A 19179-nucleotide genomic window follows, 5' to 3' on the forward strand; every position below is an offset into this window, starting at 1 on the left:
TACCCACCTCCACCCCCCCACCCCCGCCTCAGAGGCCCCTTCCAAAGCAAGGTGCCGGGACCCTGGTGCTGACAGGAGGACCCATGGCTCCCGTGTGGGCCTGTGGCCTTGGCTGGTGTCCTCCCATAGGAGGGAAGGGGAATTGCCAGAGAGCTGGGTGGTGGGGGTACTAGGGTTTGGATGGCCGGGAGGTGCAAGGAAAAAGCGGGGACCATGCATTCTCTAGGAGGAGGAACCGCATCTGCCTGCCCCTCCCAGGGGCCCAGCGGCTTCTCTGAACTCAGGGAAGTGCTGCCTCCTCCAGGAGCTGCCAGATTTCATCTGGCTTCTGCTTGGTCGGTCACCACTTTCTCAGATTCTCTTGAATTCCTTTCATGTGGCAGGAGCTCTCCTTGCTGTAACATCACAGAAAGACCTGTGGGGGTGATCCGGTTCGCCCAGGGGACACAGTGCCAGGAATGGTTAGCACTCAGCTGGGTGGCCCACTCCTGGGCCTGGGCTTGGTTACGTCACAAGCCCTGCTGTGAACTCGCCCCCTGGGCCCGCTGTGCCCCGTGATTGCCATCCCTGTGAGAGCTGGGCTCCCAGTCCAGCGAGGATTTTTCTAGGCCCTAGGTGCTCTCCTGCTTTCCCGGAATGCCTGCCCCCTCCTGTAGCCCCTTTCCCAGGCTGCCCTGCACAGGGAGCCCCAGTGCCCCGGATCTCAGCACAACCTGCTTTACACATGGGCCGTTGGCATCTTCCACTTTGCCGCTTAGCAAATCCTGAGGCCCAGTCAAGCAAGCCCATCTCCTCCAGGAAGGCACCCCACAGTACCACTCCTGCATCGGGAAGCTGCTGTCTGCAGGGATAGACCTGCCAGACCCCGGAGCCCCGGGGATTCAGGTGCCTGAAGGGCAGCGCAGACAGCCGCTGAGGATCTCAGGTGGGACTTTCTATGCCATTGAAGGTGTCCTCATCCAGATGGCCTCTGTCTAATGCCCAAAGCAGTCCAACAGCTGTGTTGGCAGGACTTGGGGTTAATGAGGCCTAAACGCAGCCGCCTTCCCCGTGCCAGTATGAGGAGGTTTGTTCACTCACAGTGATTGATGCCACAGATGGGTGCTTTGGGTCACAGGGGGTACGGGGCCACATCCGTCAGAGTGAAGAATTACTGAGACGGTGTCCCCTTGGCCAGGTCAGGGAATGATAACACGTTGGCTCACTAACAAGCTTACTGTGTGCCAGGTACTTGGGCCACCGCAACAAACGGGACTTAAGCAACAGATATTTATTTCTCACAGTCTGGAGGCGGGGAGTCCAAGCTCAAGGTGCTGGCAGATCCGGTTCCTGGTGAGGGCCTATTTCCTGGCTTGCCCTTGACTGCCTTCTTCCTGTGTCCTCACATGGCCGGGGGACGGGGGAACACGCCCTCTTGTATCTCTTTTCTTATAAGGGCACTAATGTCAAGGAAGATCCCAGTTAGAACCTCATAGAAACTTGATTGCCCCCCAAAGGACCCAGGTCTGAATGCCATTACATTGTTGGGAGGGAGTCAGGGCTTCAGTATATGAATTTGGGGTGGGGGACACAATTCAGCCAATAGCAACCACGGTCCCTGACCTTGAGTTGACGCACCTTCATGGGAAGTCACTAATACACATGTAGCTCAGTCCGCTCTTGAATACATTGTCCCAGCTCCAGCTCCCTGACAAAGCTTTGTTGTTCACTATGTCATTTAGCCTCACTGTGAGGTCAGTGACCGTGGCCGGGGAGTACTCCAGGGAAGAGGGGATGCTGCGGCCCACCAGGTCATGTCACAAACCCAGGGCAGACCCAGGCTGCCTGTTAGCCAAGCTCCTTCCATTGCCACAATCAACGGCTTTTCCAAGGGTGGCCTGGCATTGTCGACTTTAATTTTCATCCCCCTTCGTTGTAAAATAGTAAAAGTAGGCCAGGGAATGCTTGGGAAGAGGCATGTCGTAAAATCAGAGAGGAAGGTCAGATCTGTCTCAGGGGTTTACAATCCCGAATGCTCTAGAACATGCGGAGAGAAAAGGGTTTCACAGGCGAACAGGAAACAAACATAAGCAGATCAAGATCGTCAAGGCCTTCCGCCCTGTCCACCTCCAGGTAAGTGCGGGACTGCGGTGGGATCCACAGGCCAGATGAGCTTGGAGCTGGGACTCCCAGAACTGCCGGCGTCATCTGTGTGTTCCTTTGTTAGAAGCAGGCTGAGAGCGAAGAAAAATGACCCAGGAACTGGGGAAACATTGGCTCTTTGGCAAGCAACCTAAGCCTTGAGTCGGCCAGCAAGCTGGCAGCCACCTCAGGAGGCTGGGGCTTCCTGCTTTTCAGCCCCAGCCCTGGGGAGCTGCCGGAGGACGAGGCTGGGAGGCCCACGGGCAGGTGCACGGATGGGGTCGGGGGGAGAGCGGGACCAGCAGAGACTTGGCAGACAGCATCTGGGGGAGTGGAGGATGCTTCTGAGAACATTTCCTTTTATTCTTTAAGTCATTTGGCTAAAAAAAATATATGCCCTCGACCTTTTGGCAAGAGGAGAAGTTTTGGGGCCAGAAACAGTATGTTTTCATGTGTCACTGCTCTCACTGGATCATGGCAAAGAGAGGAAAATGAATGGCATCCCGTAGGTTGTCCCTTGGGTTAAAAAGAGAGTAGTACCCCCTAGGTTACTCAGACCGGAAGGGGGCAGTGCCCTAGACAGGCACTGTCCAGGAGAACTTTCTGGGGGTGAGGAAAATGTTCTATAAATGTGCCGTCCAAAACCACGGCCATCAGCCTCATGTGCCTAGTGAGTACTTGAAGTGCGGCATGAGAAGCTGCGGAACTGAATTTATGTGGGTGCAAGTTTAGTATGGAAAGAAGCACAGGGTTTTCTCCAAACAGGGCTCCATCCCATAAAAAGGAGGTCTCCACCTGTGTTAGGAGGCCAGCTGCAAATTTAAGGACTCAGTTGAATTGATCCTAGGTCACATCTTGGGTCTTAAAGTCAAGGAGAGAGAACTTTGGAGTAGATGAGACCTTGTACCCACAGCCCCACGTCTCCAACCGTGCGTCGGCGGGTCTCCCGGCCCTCGCTGCCAGGGCTGTGGCTTTGCCCGCAACCCCTCATTCCTTACGCTGCATCAGCATGCTGGCAGCTGCAGCCTACGGATGTGTGTGCATTCATTTGCCAGAGGTCCGCTGGGGGCCTGTTCGATGCTGGGCCCTTGGGATCCAGAGATGCCGGAAACACAGCCCCTGCCCTTTGGAGCCCACGACCTGGTGGGAAAACAAAGGTGTGCGCTAAACTGCAGTTTGAAGCCAGAACACGGTGCTTTGGAACGGGGTGTGTAGTGATCCCTGTCCAGTTAGGGGAGATGGGAGGAGTGAGTCAGGAGGGAAGCGGTGACCCAGCTGAGCAGAAAACCCTGGGATGCCGCCCAAAGCAGGAGGAGCTGGAGGAACCCTAGGCTGGGATGTGCAGGAGCAGCTGTCTGGGGCTGGCTGGGAAGCACATGGGGGTGCAGGGGAGACAGTCCATCTAGCATGCCCCCAGCCCCTGCGTGTGGGAGAGAGGAGCAGGGTCCCCGCCAGGGCTCCGCTGAGCTGTCCACACCTCTGTCCACAAGGGGGCCACACGCCTGCTGTTCCCTGGGATGCTTTGGCTGGGAGCAACCTAGGTCTTTGTTAGGGTCCAACATCCAGCTGTCACATGAGCCTCGTGGAGGGGTGGTGGCTGCCATGCCCACTACGAGCCCCACCTGGGTGAAGAAGGGTGATTTCGTTTGCAGAAAGACTCCCCATCTCCATTCAGTTGTGTCCACCACAGCACATGAGAACTGTGGGGGGAAATGTATATGTGTGTGTGTGCGTGTGTTGCGCGGGGTGCGTGTGTATGAAACCAGAGAGATGAAGTGACTCAGAAGAACTCAATCATTGGCAGAGCAGAGACTGGAGGCTTCCCGGAACCTGGGGGCCCTGGGAGCCCTGGGCCCTTGGCATCGCCCACTGAGACAGGGTGGGGTTTAGGGGCTGTCATCTCCCTCCCACGCCCATCCCCCAGCTGTGTGCCTTGTGGCTTTGGCATAGCTTACTTAGAAAATGCTGCTAAAAACATGAGTGATATCTTCGGGTGCATTGTTGGTTTTGTTTTTGAAAAACCTGGTCATTGACTAAGTGTCCCCATTTGTCCTGTAGCCTGTAGAAGGGATGGCAGCCGGTAGCTCTTGGCAGCGACAACTTTTGTAGCAAGAGCTGGGCAGGTGGGAGGCGTGGCTGTTCCGTGAGCAAAGCTCCAGCACCTGGGCAGAGGGCTGCGGGTCATCAGGGGTTAGGGGGTCCTTTTGGCAATGTCATGAGAACATCTGTCCTGGTGGGTTCATTTCTTTTGGCTTCCCAGAATTCCCTCCCTGGTGCCTCTATTTTATTTATTTATTTTTAAAGATTTTATTTATTTGTCAGAGCGAGTACAGGCAGACAGAGTGGCAGGCAGAGGCAGATGGAGAAGCAGGCTCCCGCTGAGCAAGGAGCCCAATGTGGGACTTGATCCCAGCACGCTGGGATCATGACCTGAGCCGAAGGTAGCAGCTTAACCAACTGAGCCATCCAGGCGTCCCTGGTACCTCTATTTTAAATACCAGTCTCCTTGGGATGTCTAGCTCGAGAAGCACCATTTAGCTCAGTGTGCTGCCACGGGAACACCATGGATGGTGTGGGCTGGGGGGTCCTGGAGAGGCCGGAAAGGGCCAGACGCGGACCTGCTGGGATCAACTGGTTCACAGAGCGAGGTGCGATAGCCCGCAGGGCCGATCTTCAGGTCTGGTGCTGAGAATAAGGATTGAGTGTATTTCCGGGTGGACCTTGCCAGGAACTGTATGGTTCCCAGGAGGGCCCACTGAAACCTGCCGAGGGGCGGGGGCTGCCTCATGGGACCAGGAGGCCTGTGTCTCCCCAAGCCCCTCCTCAGGATTGATGCCACCCCAGCAGCCACGTCCACCATCTGTTGTAAGATGCTCTGCTTGGCCCTCCACCTGGCAGCTACCAGGGGCCACAGAGAAAAAGGCTACTTGATATTCCTCTAGTACTTTCCACTTAAAAAAGATCACTTTCCCTTCTGGCCTCTTTATCTATGAAGTGTAAATTCGAAAGCACTTATTTTTTTTAAATTTTTTTTTTATTTTTTTTACTCTTGACAAGCTTATTTCCAGCCACGATCATTGCACCGTGTTTCTGTTTGGGGGTCTAGGTACCAGAGTGATGCCAGGAAGGCTGAGCAGGCTGGTGGGCCTGCCTTCCCGGCGGCCTCGGCCACTTAGGGCTGCGGGTCTCCAGGGAAGCTGCGCTGTCTCAATTTTCTTTTCTTTTCCCATCTATAAAATAGGATAACGATACCCCTGCAACCTAGATGGCACCTGGTTATTGGAAGGCTCCCATGAGATAATGTATGGAAACGGCTTTGTAAAAAGACAAGGTATAGGTAAGGGGTGTTATTATGGAAGGACAGGTGAAAGCTGGGATTCAGCCCAGCCCTGTCCACGGAGGTGTCATTGGTGGCTCTTTTGTGGGGTATCTTGGCTTGAGCGGAATGGGTCCAGTTCAGAGAAGGCAGGGACAGTTGGGGTGTCACTTCTTCCGTGTCCCCTGGCGCCCTGGTGGCATAAACCGGGCCAGAGGGTCCGGGGTGGGGTGGGGGAGGCTTTGGCAACACGGTGAGTTCGGGCAGTTGCTATTCTGCCCCTGCGATGGCTGTCTGCCACCCACGACACCCCGCTCCACAGGCTCCCCCGCTCCACAGGCTCCGCAGCCGCCTGCCTTCACCCCCCCCCACCCCCGCTTATGCCGCCAGCGCCCCCACACCCCGCTTCCTGGGCTCTGGGGGCCAGGCTGTGGGCCTGGCCAGGCCAGCGCGGCTTTAGGATGAGGGAGGTGAGGAAGAGGCTCGAATTGCCGGCTTGGGGCCTCGGACGATCCTGAAATGGGAATGGCTGAGGCGAGGGGCCCGGGAGCTTGGGGTGTCTCGCCCGGCGAGGCGTTCTGCTCCCGATCCGGCTCCCGCCCGGTTCCCTCTCCTGCCCGGGCGGGCGCAGCGCTCGCAGCCCTGCTTTTTCCGCCAGCCAGGTCGTTGGCGAGTTAGACCTCCCAGCCTCACGGGGCTGCTGTGCGGCTGCGGCGACGCTGGCGACTGCGGCGCTGCGGAGGAGACCGACGGGCTCGGGAGGCGGCGCCATGTGAGTCCCGGGCCGCCGGGGCTGGGGCCGCGGCGGGAGATTACCGTATTTATCGAGGCCGGTGCCGGACCCTTGGGGGCGGGTCACTGCGGGCGCGCTACCGTATTTGCAGGGAGCCGCGCAGACCCTTTCCTGGAGCGGGGAGCGCCGCGGCTTAATTACGTATTTATCCGGGGTTGCGTGATCCTCCCGGGGGTGCTGCGGGAGCTGGGGGGTGGGTTGCATCCGCGCCCCGAGGGAGCCGGGGCTTGCAGCGGGTTGGGGTGGGTTGCGGCAGCAGGGTGGGAGGCCTACGTATTTTCGTGGGGGCGAGGTTGCGGCGCAGAGTTTACCATATTTCTCCAGGGTCTCTCGGGCCACGGGAGTTTGCACGGTTGTGTGCGGAGGTTGGGTGGGTGGGGTCAGCTGTTTTGATTCATGCAGCTATTTCATTAAAACGGCGGTGCGGGAAGCTGGCCGTCTTTATGGGGGCGAGGGAGAAGGGGCGCGGGAGTCGCTGCGGGAGAGTTACCGTATTTGCGCTGGGCAGCGCAGACTCTAGAGGAAGGAGCCACTGCTGGAGACCGGAGGAACAGGGGCGCAGCCTGGGCTGTGAGTGCGGGAGGGGATGGAGGAACTTGGGGGAGAAAAGGGGGCCATTGCTTTAGACCTTCTCCGTAGTCGGGGGCCTTACTCAGGGATTTGCCTGGGGAGAGCCCGGAGGCTGCCTGGAGACAAGGCCCTGCTGAGTCTGGCCAAGAGGACTGTGATGGTCTGTCTTTGCAAATGTCAGTGCAGCTAGCTGGGGAAAGCCTTGTGGGTGGGGTCTGCTGCAAGTAGCACTTGTCCCCTTCTCCAGGGTGAGTGTGTGTTCCACGCTGGCCTGGGGAGGGGGAGACAAAGGGGGATCTTGGAGATCCCACTCTGCAGATAGGTCGACTGAGGTTGTAGCAAGCAGTGAGATCTGGAAGCGAGGAGAAGGCCTGCGTGGAGGTCTAGGTCCCTGATGGGGATGGAGGCTGCAGGGGAGTGCCCCCAGCCTACTCTGGAGCAGGTTTGTGTGTTCTGCAGGAGCCCTAGGTTTTTAGGAGGACAGGGAGGTGGTGGCGGCAGACAGTGACCTCCTCCAGGAGCAGTGGTGCTTTGGATGTCTCTAACTCTGTGGCAGCCAGGAGAGTGGTGGTGGTCGTGTGTGTGTGTGTGTGTGTGTGTGTGTGTTTTGAGGGGAGGTTAGTTTATGAGCAGCTGGTTCATTGAAAAGAGCTTTTGCCATTGAGTCAGGGAACTTAGGGCCTAGTCCTGGCTCACCTTGTGTGACCTTGGGGGAGCAAGCTGACCTCAGTTACCCCATCTAGAAAGCAGGGCTCAGAAAGGCCCTGCTCCTTCCCCAGGGTTGCTGTGAGGACAGTGGCAAACTATTCAAGAGGAACGCAGTGCCCTGGAGAAGAGAAGCCTCACAGAACCGGCATGAATGGGATAGAGCAGAACTTGGGGGTGTTTGTGGAGCACTGGGCCAGGCGTCTGTATCCTGGGGATGCCAAGAGGAATCAAGCTGAGACCAGCTCCTGGGAGCTTACACTCCCTTTCAAGGCTTTGCAAACCTTTCAGGGGCAAGCCTCATTCAGATAAACAGAGAGCTGCTGCCTTTCATGTTTAATTGAGATCACTTTCAAGTTCACAGGGTTTCTGTTTTGTTTCTTCTTTTAAGCTTCTCAAAAATATCTTCGACCCACAGCGTGACCCCACCCTTCCCTCCAGATTGGGGATGCACCCCGCTCCTTGAGATTCTAATTGGAGAGATAAGACCTATCCAGGGGCAGCCTTACTTGTAATACTAGAAGCCCCCTAATGTCACCTATCGGCATTTATCCAATGGTTCGTGTGGCGGGCACAGTGCTTGGTGGGGGAGATATGAGAAGGAGACGGCTCTGTCCTTAGGGCCGGCACAGGGCCAGGAGACAGCGGGGGCCTGACCTGCATGCCCGTGATGACTCGGGGTCATGGGGTTGGGCCATGGGGCTCAGCAGGGGCTGGAGGGGTCAGGGGGAAGAGGTGGCACTTGATAAAGGCCTTAAGAAGGGGCAGGCTGTGATTAGTGGGTAGAGGAGAAAGAGGGGCGTTCACGCTGGCCTGAACAAGACTATAGAGGGGGCCGATGTGGAAGCTGTGGGCAGCCAGTGCGATCTCCTCCCTGAGCTTGGGGGCCGGCTCATCCTTGGGTGCTCCCCCACCGCCCCTCTTCTGACTCCTCTCTCTCCGCTTCTGCCTCCCCAGGGGCTGGTGACTGCGGCTGGAAGCGCCCATGACAGAGCTGGCGTCCTCGGGGGGCGGGTCCCCTGCGGGGGACGGGGAGGAGGGCCTGGGGGACGAGCGAGGCCTGGTCATCCACCACCCCGCGGAGGAGCAGCCCCACCGCTGCCCGCTGTGCGGCCAGACCTTCTCGCAGCAGCCCAGCCTGGTGCGGCACCAGAAGGCGCACGCGGGGGGCGGCCGCGCGGCCGCCTTCGTGTGCCCCGAGTGCGGCAAGGCCTTCAGCGTCAAGCACAACCTCGAGGTGCACCAGCGCACGCACACCGGCGAGCGGCCCTTCCCCTGCCCCGAGTGCGGCCGCTGCTTCAGCCTCAAGCAGAACCTGCTCACGCACCAGCGCATCCACAGCGGCGAGAAGCCGCACCAGTGCGCGCAGTGCGGCCGCTGCTTCCGCGAGCCGCGCTTCCTGCTCAACCACCAGCGCACGCACGCGCGCATGCCCGCGCCGCACCCGCGCCGGCCCGGCGTGTTCGGGGAGCGGCGGCCCTACTTCTGCGCCCGCTGCGGCAAGAGCTTCGCGCGCGAGGGCTCGCTCAAGACGCACCAGCGCAGCCACGGCCACGCGCCCGACGGCCCCGCGGCCCATTTAGGCCGCGTGCTCTGATGCGCCCCGGGGCCGGCCGCCGCCCGTCTCCGGCCCCGGGGCCGCGTCCACGACTCCCGGAGAGGGCGCCGGGCCGCCGCCCCCGTTCTGGACGCGATCCCTGGAGACGGGGAGGGCTGGCTCGGGGTCTTGAAGGAGGGGGCCGCTGCCCGGCTTGGGACGCCTCCTCCCGTGTCTTCTCCACCCTCTGGCTGGCCTCTGGCCCCCTGCGTTGGTTTTCCTCATGCTCAGCCGGCCTAGAGTAGGTGAGACCGAAGGGCCACCCAGAGCCCCTCTCAGGCCTGGGCAGGGCTTGGGGGGCGGGCAGGCAGGAGAGGTGGGAGGCCCTGGGCTCTGGGGCTATGACTAGCTTCTTACTAGATCTTCATTCCCAGAATGTCAGAGTTGGAAACCACCGGAGAGGCCCCTCTCCACAATGCCCAGGCCACCCCCAGCCCCCAAGGCCTCCTGGCCCCATCACTTACTCTCTGGGGTACTTGAGAAGTCACATCACTTCATGACTCAGTTTTTTCATCTGTAAGTTGCATTTAACAAGGGACTTCTCCCTGGGATAGTGTAAGGATTGTAGTTAAACATGACCAGATAAGAGAGGATGACCTCAATGCTCCAGAAACTTCTACTGAGCACCCCGGTGTGTCCCAAGTGCTGTGCTCTTGGGAGGAGGTACAGACACAAAACCTTGGTGGGGGCGGTGGGGACACTTGTTACCAACACGGGGGTTGCAGGCTCTCCTAAGGGACAGACTATAAAGTGCTCTGGGAGGTGGGGGAGGGGACTGGTGTCCCCAAGACATTCTGATGGCTTAAACTGGGTTCTGGGGTTGAATACAAGTCCTCTAGGGAGAGTGAAGATGGAGGGTCTCTGAGGCAGGGGTCATATAGAGGAGGCTCGTATTTGCCCTACAAAGGAGCTTGTGGCCTGGGAGAGAGGACACCAAGCTGTTTAATGAGGAGAGCATGGTGATCTCAGACATGCAGCTCAAGGAGAAATGGAAGCACTGTGGGGACAGGCAGGAGCCTTGAGGGTTGTGGGGTTATCTGGGCAAGAGAGAATGAGGCCCCTAGCTAAGAGGCTTGACCAAGGGGAGAGCCGGGTCTGGCCCCCAGGTCCCCGATTCCAAGTCAGTGCTCCAGAGCACAGGCGTCGTGAGCCATGTAGCAGTTGAAGAAACTGAGGCTCAGCCAAGCTTGCTCCAAATCTCCCTAAGTGCTTAGTGGTGGAGCAGTGCAAGCCTGGCCCCCAAGACCCTTCATCTCTACCGCACTGCCTGCAAGGGAGGCTCCTGCTGGTGGGAACGTGGAGGGTCGATGCGGGACTGGGACTGGAGAGCAGGTGGTAGGATCCTGGGGAGGAGTGCCCTTGGGTGGTGTGGGGGTCTGGGGGAGCATGGCATCCACAGTAGTGGGTTGGGAGGAAGGGAGTTGGAGTATTGGAGGGGACCTGCACTCACAGAGCCCTTGCTCTGTGCCTAGCCTGTGCCACCACCTTGCTAGGTGCCAAAGACCTGTCTCCACCCTCCACCCTTTCTTAGAGCCTCATGGCTCCTTGGGGGTCAGTGGCCTTCGGCCTGCCACCAGGTGGCCACTGCTATGTGGACGAGTACTTAGTGGCGGAGATGGGGAGATTAAACCGGGACCTGGGACATCCGGAGCTTGAACGCACTGAACTCAAGTTGTCTCAGTGGTAAAATAGACTGATAATCCCAGAGCACTTGGTAGGGGGCTTAGAGGACTGGCTCGAAGCTCCGGACAAGTGCAGGGTGGCCCAGCTGACGGCTCCCACCTAGCCACAGGGCCGGGGGAGGGAGCGGGGGGGTGGTGCAGATGGCTGGGTAGGGCTGTGTCAGAGCCCCAGACCTGACCCTGGTTTCTTTGTCTCCATGAACAGATGTGGAGTGGGCAGGCCCTCTGAGTGGTGTGTCAAGCACATCCGAGCCCAGAGACGAGGAATGGGACCCTGTGGGGGCCTGCCCGCTGGCATAAGGACACGTCCCCTAAGAAGACCTATTTCTGGGAGGTGTCCTGCAGAGGGGATCCGTGGAGCCTGGAATTGGAGGCGGCTTCTGTGCCCCGGTGGAAAAACTCCCCCAACCTGGTGGGAGTCACAGCTGGAGAAGAGCTCGTCCTGGCGGCCCGGCCACGGTCCACTCTCCTGCGGCCACAGAGACAATGCCTGTGTGGAGAGCCGGCTTCTCTGCACCTGCCTAAGAGAACTCGGCAAGTCGGTGGCAGACCTGGTTCTAGAGGCAAAGCCTTGCCCAGGTGTGGCCCATACCTGCCGCAGGCGTCGCTCTCAGAGCGACCGTTCTTCGTCCGTGGGAGGCATGAAGCCCTTGGAAAATCTCACAAACGTTATGAACCTTCTCCCCAGGAAAACACGCATACTCATGCAGACACAAAAATCTACAAACAAGTTCAGAGCTCCCGGACACAACCCGCCACTCGTTCTTCACCAGACGTAGAACCTGGGTCACTACACAAGTAGCACTTTTCCCTCCCCCGGCTGAGCTTCCTGCCCTCATCCAGGAATAAAGGATTCTGAGGCGGGGACCCTTCCACTCTCTTCTCCTGGGCCTGACCGTGCATCAGGCTTCTAGAACCTTTCCTCCCTTCCGCGAACATTGCTGGAGGCTCGCTGGGCTGGGTTTGCTCTTGTCTGGTTTGGGGCTGCTTGTGGTGGCTACCTGGCTGCTGGTTTTTGCCACGCAGCCTGGACTTCGATTTCACCGTAGAGGTGGCGGGGAAAGCTGGAATTTCTATGGATGTGGGGTGAGCGTGAACTTGGACTGAGGCTATCTGGGGGAGGGATCCTGCTTCCAGCAGCCAAGCCACGGCGGGCCGTCCCCTGCTAGATCAGGAGTTCAGCTGCAGCCGGGCATGGGGTGGAGACAGCTGGGCAGGGAGACCGAGCCTCACTCCTGGGGCCTGCCAGTGCTCTGGTGTGGACAGTGGGACAGGGGTGACCACTTTGGTTTTCACCCTGAGCTGGTTGGCCTGGAGCTCACTGGCCTCCTCAGAATGAACCACTTGACCTGAAGAGATGCGGGCGATTAGGGCTGGAATGGGTTTTTGATGACAACCAACCGGTCATGATGCCGTGATATTTAGTGCAATCCTTGGGGGTGGGGAGAGGCCTATAGCCATGGGATTTAGTTCCAAGCCCAGCAATGTGAGTTGTGTGGGTCACAGTGCAGTTGTTCTGCTGAGAGGTCCCAGGGCCAAGCTACGTTTGGTCAGGCTTGTCGGGAGGCCTCCCCGGCTCCTGGCCTGGGACCTTGCTGGTGGGGTCTCCCATGCGGTCTGGCACAGAGGGTCTATGGGCCATCTGCCATCCGCCTCGTCCTGATATCAGACTGCTCAGGGGAAGAGCAGAGGAAGAGGAGGCAATCTGTGCTCTAGAAGCTTCCATGTGCTCTGACCCTTGGCCCGCCTGGAGGGAGCCTCGCAGATGCACTGTCTTCTCTGCTGGTCGTCCTCTCTCTCCCTTCCCTGTAACTTGTCGCCCACACCCACTGTTGCCTTCTCTGTCTTCCCTGGAATTGCTCCAAAATGTGGCCCTTCCCCCACCCTGCCGATCCCTCTTCTCCGCCAGGCCCTCCATCCTTGTCCTCCGAACAGTCCCTGTGTTGACACGCCATCTCACCGTCGGGGACCCCGGGTTGTCCGTGCGCACGCATGTGGATGTGTGTGTGTGGGGTCTCCAGCTAGACTGGAGGGACGGGCCATGTCTTCTCGAAGCCCAATAGGGTCCAGCACAGGGCTGGGCTCCTAACACTCAGGAAATACTTGTCAGCTGGCTGATGGGTCCAGTGCTGGAGGCTGTGTGATGCCTGGCGGTGAGGAGAGGACCCGTGAGCTCCGCATGGGTGCATCTTGCTGGGTCGTGAGCTGGCTCCCCCGGGGCAGTAATGGCCGTAGGGGCCCTCAGGTCCTCCCCTATCTGGGGCAGCAGGGCAGGAGGGACCCCCGACATGGCTACGCAGGAGTGTGTGGCAGTGGTGTCAGGGCTGGATATTTCTGTTGGCCACTAAGAACGGCCAGGGCTGACCAAGTGGAATAAATGTTCCCTCGACATCAGCTGTGTGACCTGTGGTCATTTGGGGCTCAGCAGGGAGCTGGGAGCAGGGCGGTGGCTTCTAGCTCTGCCTCCGTTCTGTCTCGGGGAGTTATGTTCCATGGAGGCAGAAGGCTGGAGAAAGCATAGCTCAAAAGCCACAGCATCGCAGCGATGAGTAGCTTGGCCACCTGTCCCCGTAAGTGAGTTACTTCCCTCCTGCTGTTGGTGAGGCACTGGTACTGATCACGGCCAAGGCTCACCCTGGAACCTTGCTTCTGTGTCCTGTTCTTTTTTTTTTTTTTAAACATTTGTTTGAGAGAGAGACAGAGCATGAGCGGGGGGAGGGGCAGAGGGTGAGAGAGAATCTCAGGCTGACTCCCCGCTGAGTGTGGGCCCCGACTTCAGGCTCCATCTCCTGCCCCTGAGATCATGACCTGAGCCAAAAGCCAAGAGTCGGGGTGCCTAGATGGCTGTCGGTAAAGTGTCTGCCTTCAGCCCGGGTCGTGATCCCAGAGCCCTGGGATCGAGCCCTGTGTTGGGCTCCCTGCTCAGCGGGGAGCCTACTGCTCCCTCTGCTCCCCACTCATCCTCTCTTTTGCTATCTTTGTCTTTTTTTGTCAAATAAGTAAATAAAATCTTTTTTAAAAATCAAGAGTCAGATGCTCAGCTGAGAAGTCACCCAGGTGCCCCTGTGTTCTGCTCTTTGAGTCAGATTCGGGGTGGCGTCGATTGTTTCTACCAGCCAAAGAACGTCCTGAGGGGCAGTGACTCAAGGAGGGGGGCTTTGGAACTTGGGTCTGCTGGGGGTCCATCCGGCAGCACTCTTGTTCAACTCTTGTTCAACTCAAATGGACTGATGACAAAATGGGGACGTGTCGGCTCATGGGGCAGCTGTGCAGGGACTTGATGGTGACAGCCAGGTCCCCAGCCCATCTTTGGCTCTGCCCTTCCTCTTGGGGGCGGCCTCCCCAGCTCACACACAGGACAAGAAGAAGCCCTCGGCCCTTGGCCTGCTGAGGCAGTGATCTGAAAGGCCAGGCCGGGCCTGCACTGCCGCCGAGGGGTCGGTCCCTCCTGGAGCCCGTGGTCCGAGAGCCAGTGAAGGGCCAGTTCACCAGGGGCAACCAGAAGGAGAAGCAGTGAGTGGGCTCCCGGTGGGTAGGACGTCACTCCTGCTCCGAGCAGCACCATCGAACTACCTGGGACCTTGTCCCTGCACAGTGGCTGCCCCATTCCAGGACCCGAGCCAGGAGCTGCATGTCAGTGAGATCCGCAGACAGGGGGCTGTGGGCACTCTGCACTGTCGCTTTCCCTCCGCCCCGGCTGGCCTTTTGACTCAGACATTCCGTTCACCCTTCTGGGAGGAGCTGGAGATGCGCGTTCCTCAGAGGCTGGCTCGTGGGTGTGGAGACAAGCTGCCGCCTCCAGCAGAGTTCAGGACCCCAGCCGCAGCCGTCCCCACCCTATCCTAGGGATGTTTGCCAGCCGCACCTCTCCTGACCTAGACAGAAGGGCCCAGAAAGTGTCCAGTCCTGGGTGAGGAAGCAGTTCTTACCCCCACTCTGTGGGTCAGCCTCTCCCCTTTGTCTGAGCCCCTTCCAAACATGGCCAGGCCTCAGTGCCCGCACGGGAATGACGCCCCAGCGAAAGGATGTCTGCTATGGATGCTGCTGGCGCCACACCAGCTGCCGTTTCCGAGCTGTTGTGAGTATTGGCTGCTAATGGTTCACAGCCGGTTGGCTATGGGCTGCCCCAGCCAACCCCTACTGAGGCTGACACGGTAGGGGGTGAGCTCTGGAGTGCAGCCGGGGCTCAGAAACCCCCCGGGGGATCCGAGGACACCAGTTTCCAGCCGAGACCCCATCACTGGCTCTTTCCCTACCCAATCTTGCTTCCCACTCCCCTTCTCCAGAGAGAACTTCTCAATAGTACTTATTCCCCTTGGGCGGAATCCTTGTCTCAGGCTCCTGTCCCAGACTAAGGAAATGTCTTGAGGAATTCAAGCTTGAAGCTCTTTGCACGTGCAAGAGATCACAGTTCTGTGTGGGGCCAGTTACCCGTAGGTTTTCAGCCAAAAACTGCCAGTAGATGAACAGATTGGGGTGGCCATCTCCTTCCCGGGGGGGCCAGGCGTGAGTCCCTAAGTGCTGATTTGGCAGTTCCTCACCAGCTGCTCTGAGGCCCCTCCCAACTGGAGGCAAGGCCCAAGAATCTAGACCAAGGGTCAAGGACTGGTGTCTAGTATTGCTATGTAGCTTTGGAAGACCCTTACAATTTAAAAAATATATTTTAAAAAGATTTGTTTATTTATTTGAGAGAGAGAGAGAGAGAGTGAACACAGGTGAGGTGGTGAGGTAGGGGAGTGGAAGAGGGAGAAGGGAAGAGAGAACAGGGAGCAGACTCCCTGCTGAACACAGAGCCTGACACGGGGCTTGATCCCGTGACCCTGAGATCGTGACCTGAGCCAAAACCAAGAGGTGGGTGCTCAACCCACTGAGCCACCCAGGCGCCCCAACACCTTTGCCATTTTGAACCGCAGTTAGTTCTGATGCAGGAAATGAGCCGTGCAGACGAGCCACCCTCTGAAGTTTCTTTCAGGGATGAAATTCCGCAGTCGCTTCTGTACCGCTTGTGTGGGCTCTTTGGGGCTGCACAGAGCAGAAACCTCAGCCTTGGTCCCAACACTGTTCCTGTGACTCAGCCACGCTCTTGCTATGGCCGCTGCCTTCTCTACTCCAGAGCAGATGCGTGTAGGACTAGAGCTTTTTTCTTTCTTGAGGCAAGATGACTGCAGTTTCTAGCGGCAGAGACAGAAAGACCCCTTGGAGCAGACCTTTGTTTCTGGAAGGTCCTCGGTTAAACCCACGGAAAACAAATTCTCTCTGCTCGTCCTGAACTAGCCTGGAACATGGGCCATTTCAAAGGCAGATGCTTCAAGACAACATGTTAGCTGTTGCGTTTAATCATAATTACTTTTATCTTAGTTGTTTGTTTAAAGGTTTATTTATTTGAAAGAAAGAGAGTGAGCGCATGCTGAGTGTGGGACCTGGCTTGGGGCTCGATCCCCCCACGGCCCCAGACAGCCGGACAGGCAACACACTGAGCCACCCAGGCGCCCTCATAATAATCTTTTCTAAAAGCTATCGTTAGGCAGAGCCCCTGGGGATAGGGGCCTCTGAAATGTGGGAAGGACCTGAAATTCTTTCATTCGTGAGGGGACGAGCTGGTTCTTCTCCTTGTCTTCTAGGGACAAGCAGCGCCCCCTGGACATTAAGTTTAAAGCATGTGGGTTCAAGAGAGCCTTTGTTTCTAGAAGCAGTGTGGACTGTGTCCGTGTGCGGGGCCAGAGGCACTCTGGAGGTGGGTGGCATGGGGTGCCCAGGGGGAGGTGAGAGAAACACAAGCTGAGGGACAGAGGGGACAGGCGGACTTCTCCGCAGGCGAGCGCTCCTAGAAGTCCCCCGGTGTGTGTGTGTGGCTTGGGGCTCCTGGAGGAAGAATGGATCACGCAGAGTTCTTGGGGTCGGGGAGGCTCGGTCTTGATGTGAACGTAAGAAGGACACACGGGCCAACTTTCCCACCTCCTGTCTGGGGCTGGCCACGGCGCCCTCCGCCTTGGCGCTAATGCTGCCTCCTGCCACTGCCCGTGGCTTCCTTGCCTCCTGCCCTGGGTGTCCTTCTGTTTGTCTCACATGCACGGTCCCCAAGGTGGCTTTTGGTGGGACCAGCCACTGTCCCTTGAGGGAGTGAGTCCCTTGGATACAGTCCATTCTCCTGGCATTGCCGACATCGCCAGTGAGCCCTGGGATGGTGCCTGGCGCAGGCACGTGGGTCCCTATGGCCAGTGTCGGTTGGGGTGGGGTGCCCACAGTGTCAGTCGTGGGGGCTTCTGAGGGCGTGCCCGAGCATGTGTCCCTGGATGGGGGTGAACTGACAGGCAGTGGGCTGTCTTGCCTGTCCAGCCAGTTCTCTGCTCTCTCCCTCACTCTTAGCCATATGCCTTGTGCCCTTTTTTTCTTAAGATTTAATTTCTCAGTGTGCCTGGATGGCTCAGTTGGTTAAAGGTCTGCCTTTAATTCAGGTCATGATCCTGGGGTCTTGGGATCGAGCCCTGCGTCGGGCTCCCTGTTCACTGGGGAACCTGCTTCTTCCTCTCCCTCTGCCACTAACCCCAACTTGTGCTCTCTCTCAAATAAATAAGTAAATAAATAAAGAAAATATTTAAAAAGAACAGATTTAATTTCTCATGTTTTTGGTTGATCTCCAATGACAGCATTTGAACATCATCTGATGATTCCTTTTCTTGTGTGTAAAGCCCTCAAAGACTCAGGGGAAATTTGCAGGTCTGGGACTGGGGTGCCTGACCCTGGGAGCCCAGGGAACAGGTCGATGGCCTGGTTGCACGAATGCCGGAATGTCGGCTTCGATTGGATTTGTGCTCTGGGTATAGCATTGGGATGGGAACAAAAATATCATTTGGGGAGCGTCTCTCGGTTCCTATTGCCTCTCCCCGAGCTGGAAAGTATTTATGGTCACGTCTCCCTATTGTCTGGTGAGTATTAGAAAATGGGACTGTTTTCTTGAGCATCACAGGAGCATATGCAGGAAATCTTAACAATATGAGAAAATCGAGAAGTAGGACCAATAAATACAATAGTCCCATTTATTAGATAACTCTCTCAAAAAAAAAAAAAACAGGGGTGCCTGGGTGGCTCAGTGGGTTGAAGCCTCTGCCTGCGGCTCAGGTCATGATCTCAGGGTCCTGGGATTGAGCCCCACATCGGGCTCTCTGCTCAGCGGGGAGCCTGCTTCCACTTCTCTCTCTGCCTGCCTCTCTGCCTACTTGTGATCTCTGTCTGTTCAAATAAATAAATAAAATCTTAAAAAAAAAAACCCAAAGATCACTGGAAGATCATAGTCTGTGAACTCAATGAAATAAAATTAGAAATAATTAATAACAAAATAACTAAAGTCTCTGTATATTCAAGGACTTAAAAACACACTAAAAACACACTTAAAAAACCACTAATAATTCACAGATCACAGAAGACAATGTAAAGGACATGGCAAAGTATGTATGAGCGGACGGTTATGAAAACACTGCATTTCAAAACGTGTGCTGTACTGCGGTGCCTGGGTGCCTCAGTCGGTTGAACGTCTGACTCTTGATTCTGGTTCTGGTGGTGATCTCAGGGCTGTGGGATCGAGCCCCACATGGGGCTTTGTGCTCAGTGAGGAGTCTGCTTGAGATTCTCTCTCTCTCCCTCTCTCTCTGCCCCTCCCACAACTTGCACTCTCTCTCTTTCTCTCTCAAATAAGTAAAAATAGGGGGGTCTAGGTGGTTCAGTTGTTTAAGCACCTGACTTCAGCTCAGGTCATGATACCAGGATCCTGGGATGGAGCCCTGCACTGGGCTCCCTGCTCAGCGGGGAGGCTGCTTCCTCCTCTCCCGCTCCCTCTGCCCCTTACCCTGCTCATGCTCTCTCTCTCTCTCTTGCAAATAAATGAATAAAATCTTAAAAAAAAAAAAAACCACAAAGAACTTGTGCTGTACAATGAAAGTAGCAATTAGAGGGAAACTTTAGCCTTAAATGTACTCCTTCAAAGAGAAGAAAGTTTGAAAATCAAAACGGGAAGAGCTCAGCTTAAAATGTCAGAAAACATACAACAGAATGTGCCCGAAGAAGAACACAGAAGTTGATAGGGTTGCAAACAAAATACTATTAGAGACTCAATAAAACCCAAACCAATTCTTTGAAAAGACAAATAAAATAGAGAAATCTCCAGCTAAAAAGAGAGAAGTCACGGATAAATGATGCTGGAAACGGGAAGGAGGGTGTAGCTATGGGCGCGACGCAGATTTTGAAAAATCACAAAAGAATACCACAGTTTATGTCAATTTACAGTCACAGAAAATGGATCATTTTCTAGAAGAATATAAGTTCCCCAGAAAGACTTAAACAATCTGAATAGTCCCGTGAGCCCAAGATAATTGAACCAGTCATCAACTAACACCGCCCC

General features: G+C 56.7%; 1 protein-coding gene across 6 annotated transcripts; it reads left to right on the plus strand.

Moving 5' to 3' along the window:
• Positions 1-181: 181 nt before the first annotated feature.
• Positions 182-13178, plus strand: LOC131829929 (zinc finger and SCAN domain-containing protein 2). 6 transcript variants are annotated; one of them, XM_059172232.1, is made up of 3 exons: positions 182-925; positions 8463-9347; positions 10990-13178. In XM_059172232.1, exon 2 carries the CDS (start codon positions 8491-8493, stop codon positions 9100-9102), a length of 612 nt encoding a protein of 203 aa, XP_059028215.1. In that variant the 5' UTR covers positions 182-925; positions 8463-8490; the 3' UTR covers positions 9103-9347; positions 10990-13178. The 6 variants fall into 6 exon arrangements, with proteins under 6 accessions (XP_059028215.1, XP_059028214.1, XP_059028212.1 ...); XM_059172231.1 differs by lacking the exon at positions 182-925 and adding an exon at positions 1701-2112; XM_059172229.1 differs by lacking the exon at positions 182-925 and adding an exon at positions 5809-6209.
• The last annotated feature ends 6001 nt before the right edge of the window (positions 13179-19179 follow it).

The sequence above is a fragment of the Mustela lutreola genome, chromosome 4, assembly GCF_030435805.1.
Source record: "Mustela lutreola isolate mMusLut2 chromosome 4, mMusLut2.pri, whole genome shotgun sequence".
Lineage (NCBI taxonomy): Eukaryota > Metazoa > Chordata > Mammalia > Carnivora > Mustelidae > Mustela > Mustela lutreola.

What these genes read in the sequence shown, in the direction of transcription:
- LOC131829929 (XM_059172232.1), top strand. Translation starts at nt 8,491, where the DNA reads ATGACAGAGCTGGCGTCCTCGGGGGGCGGGTCCCCTGCGGGGGACGGG.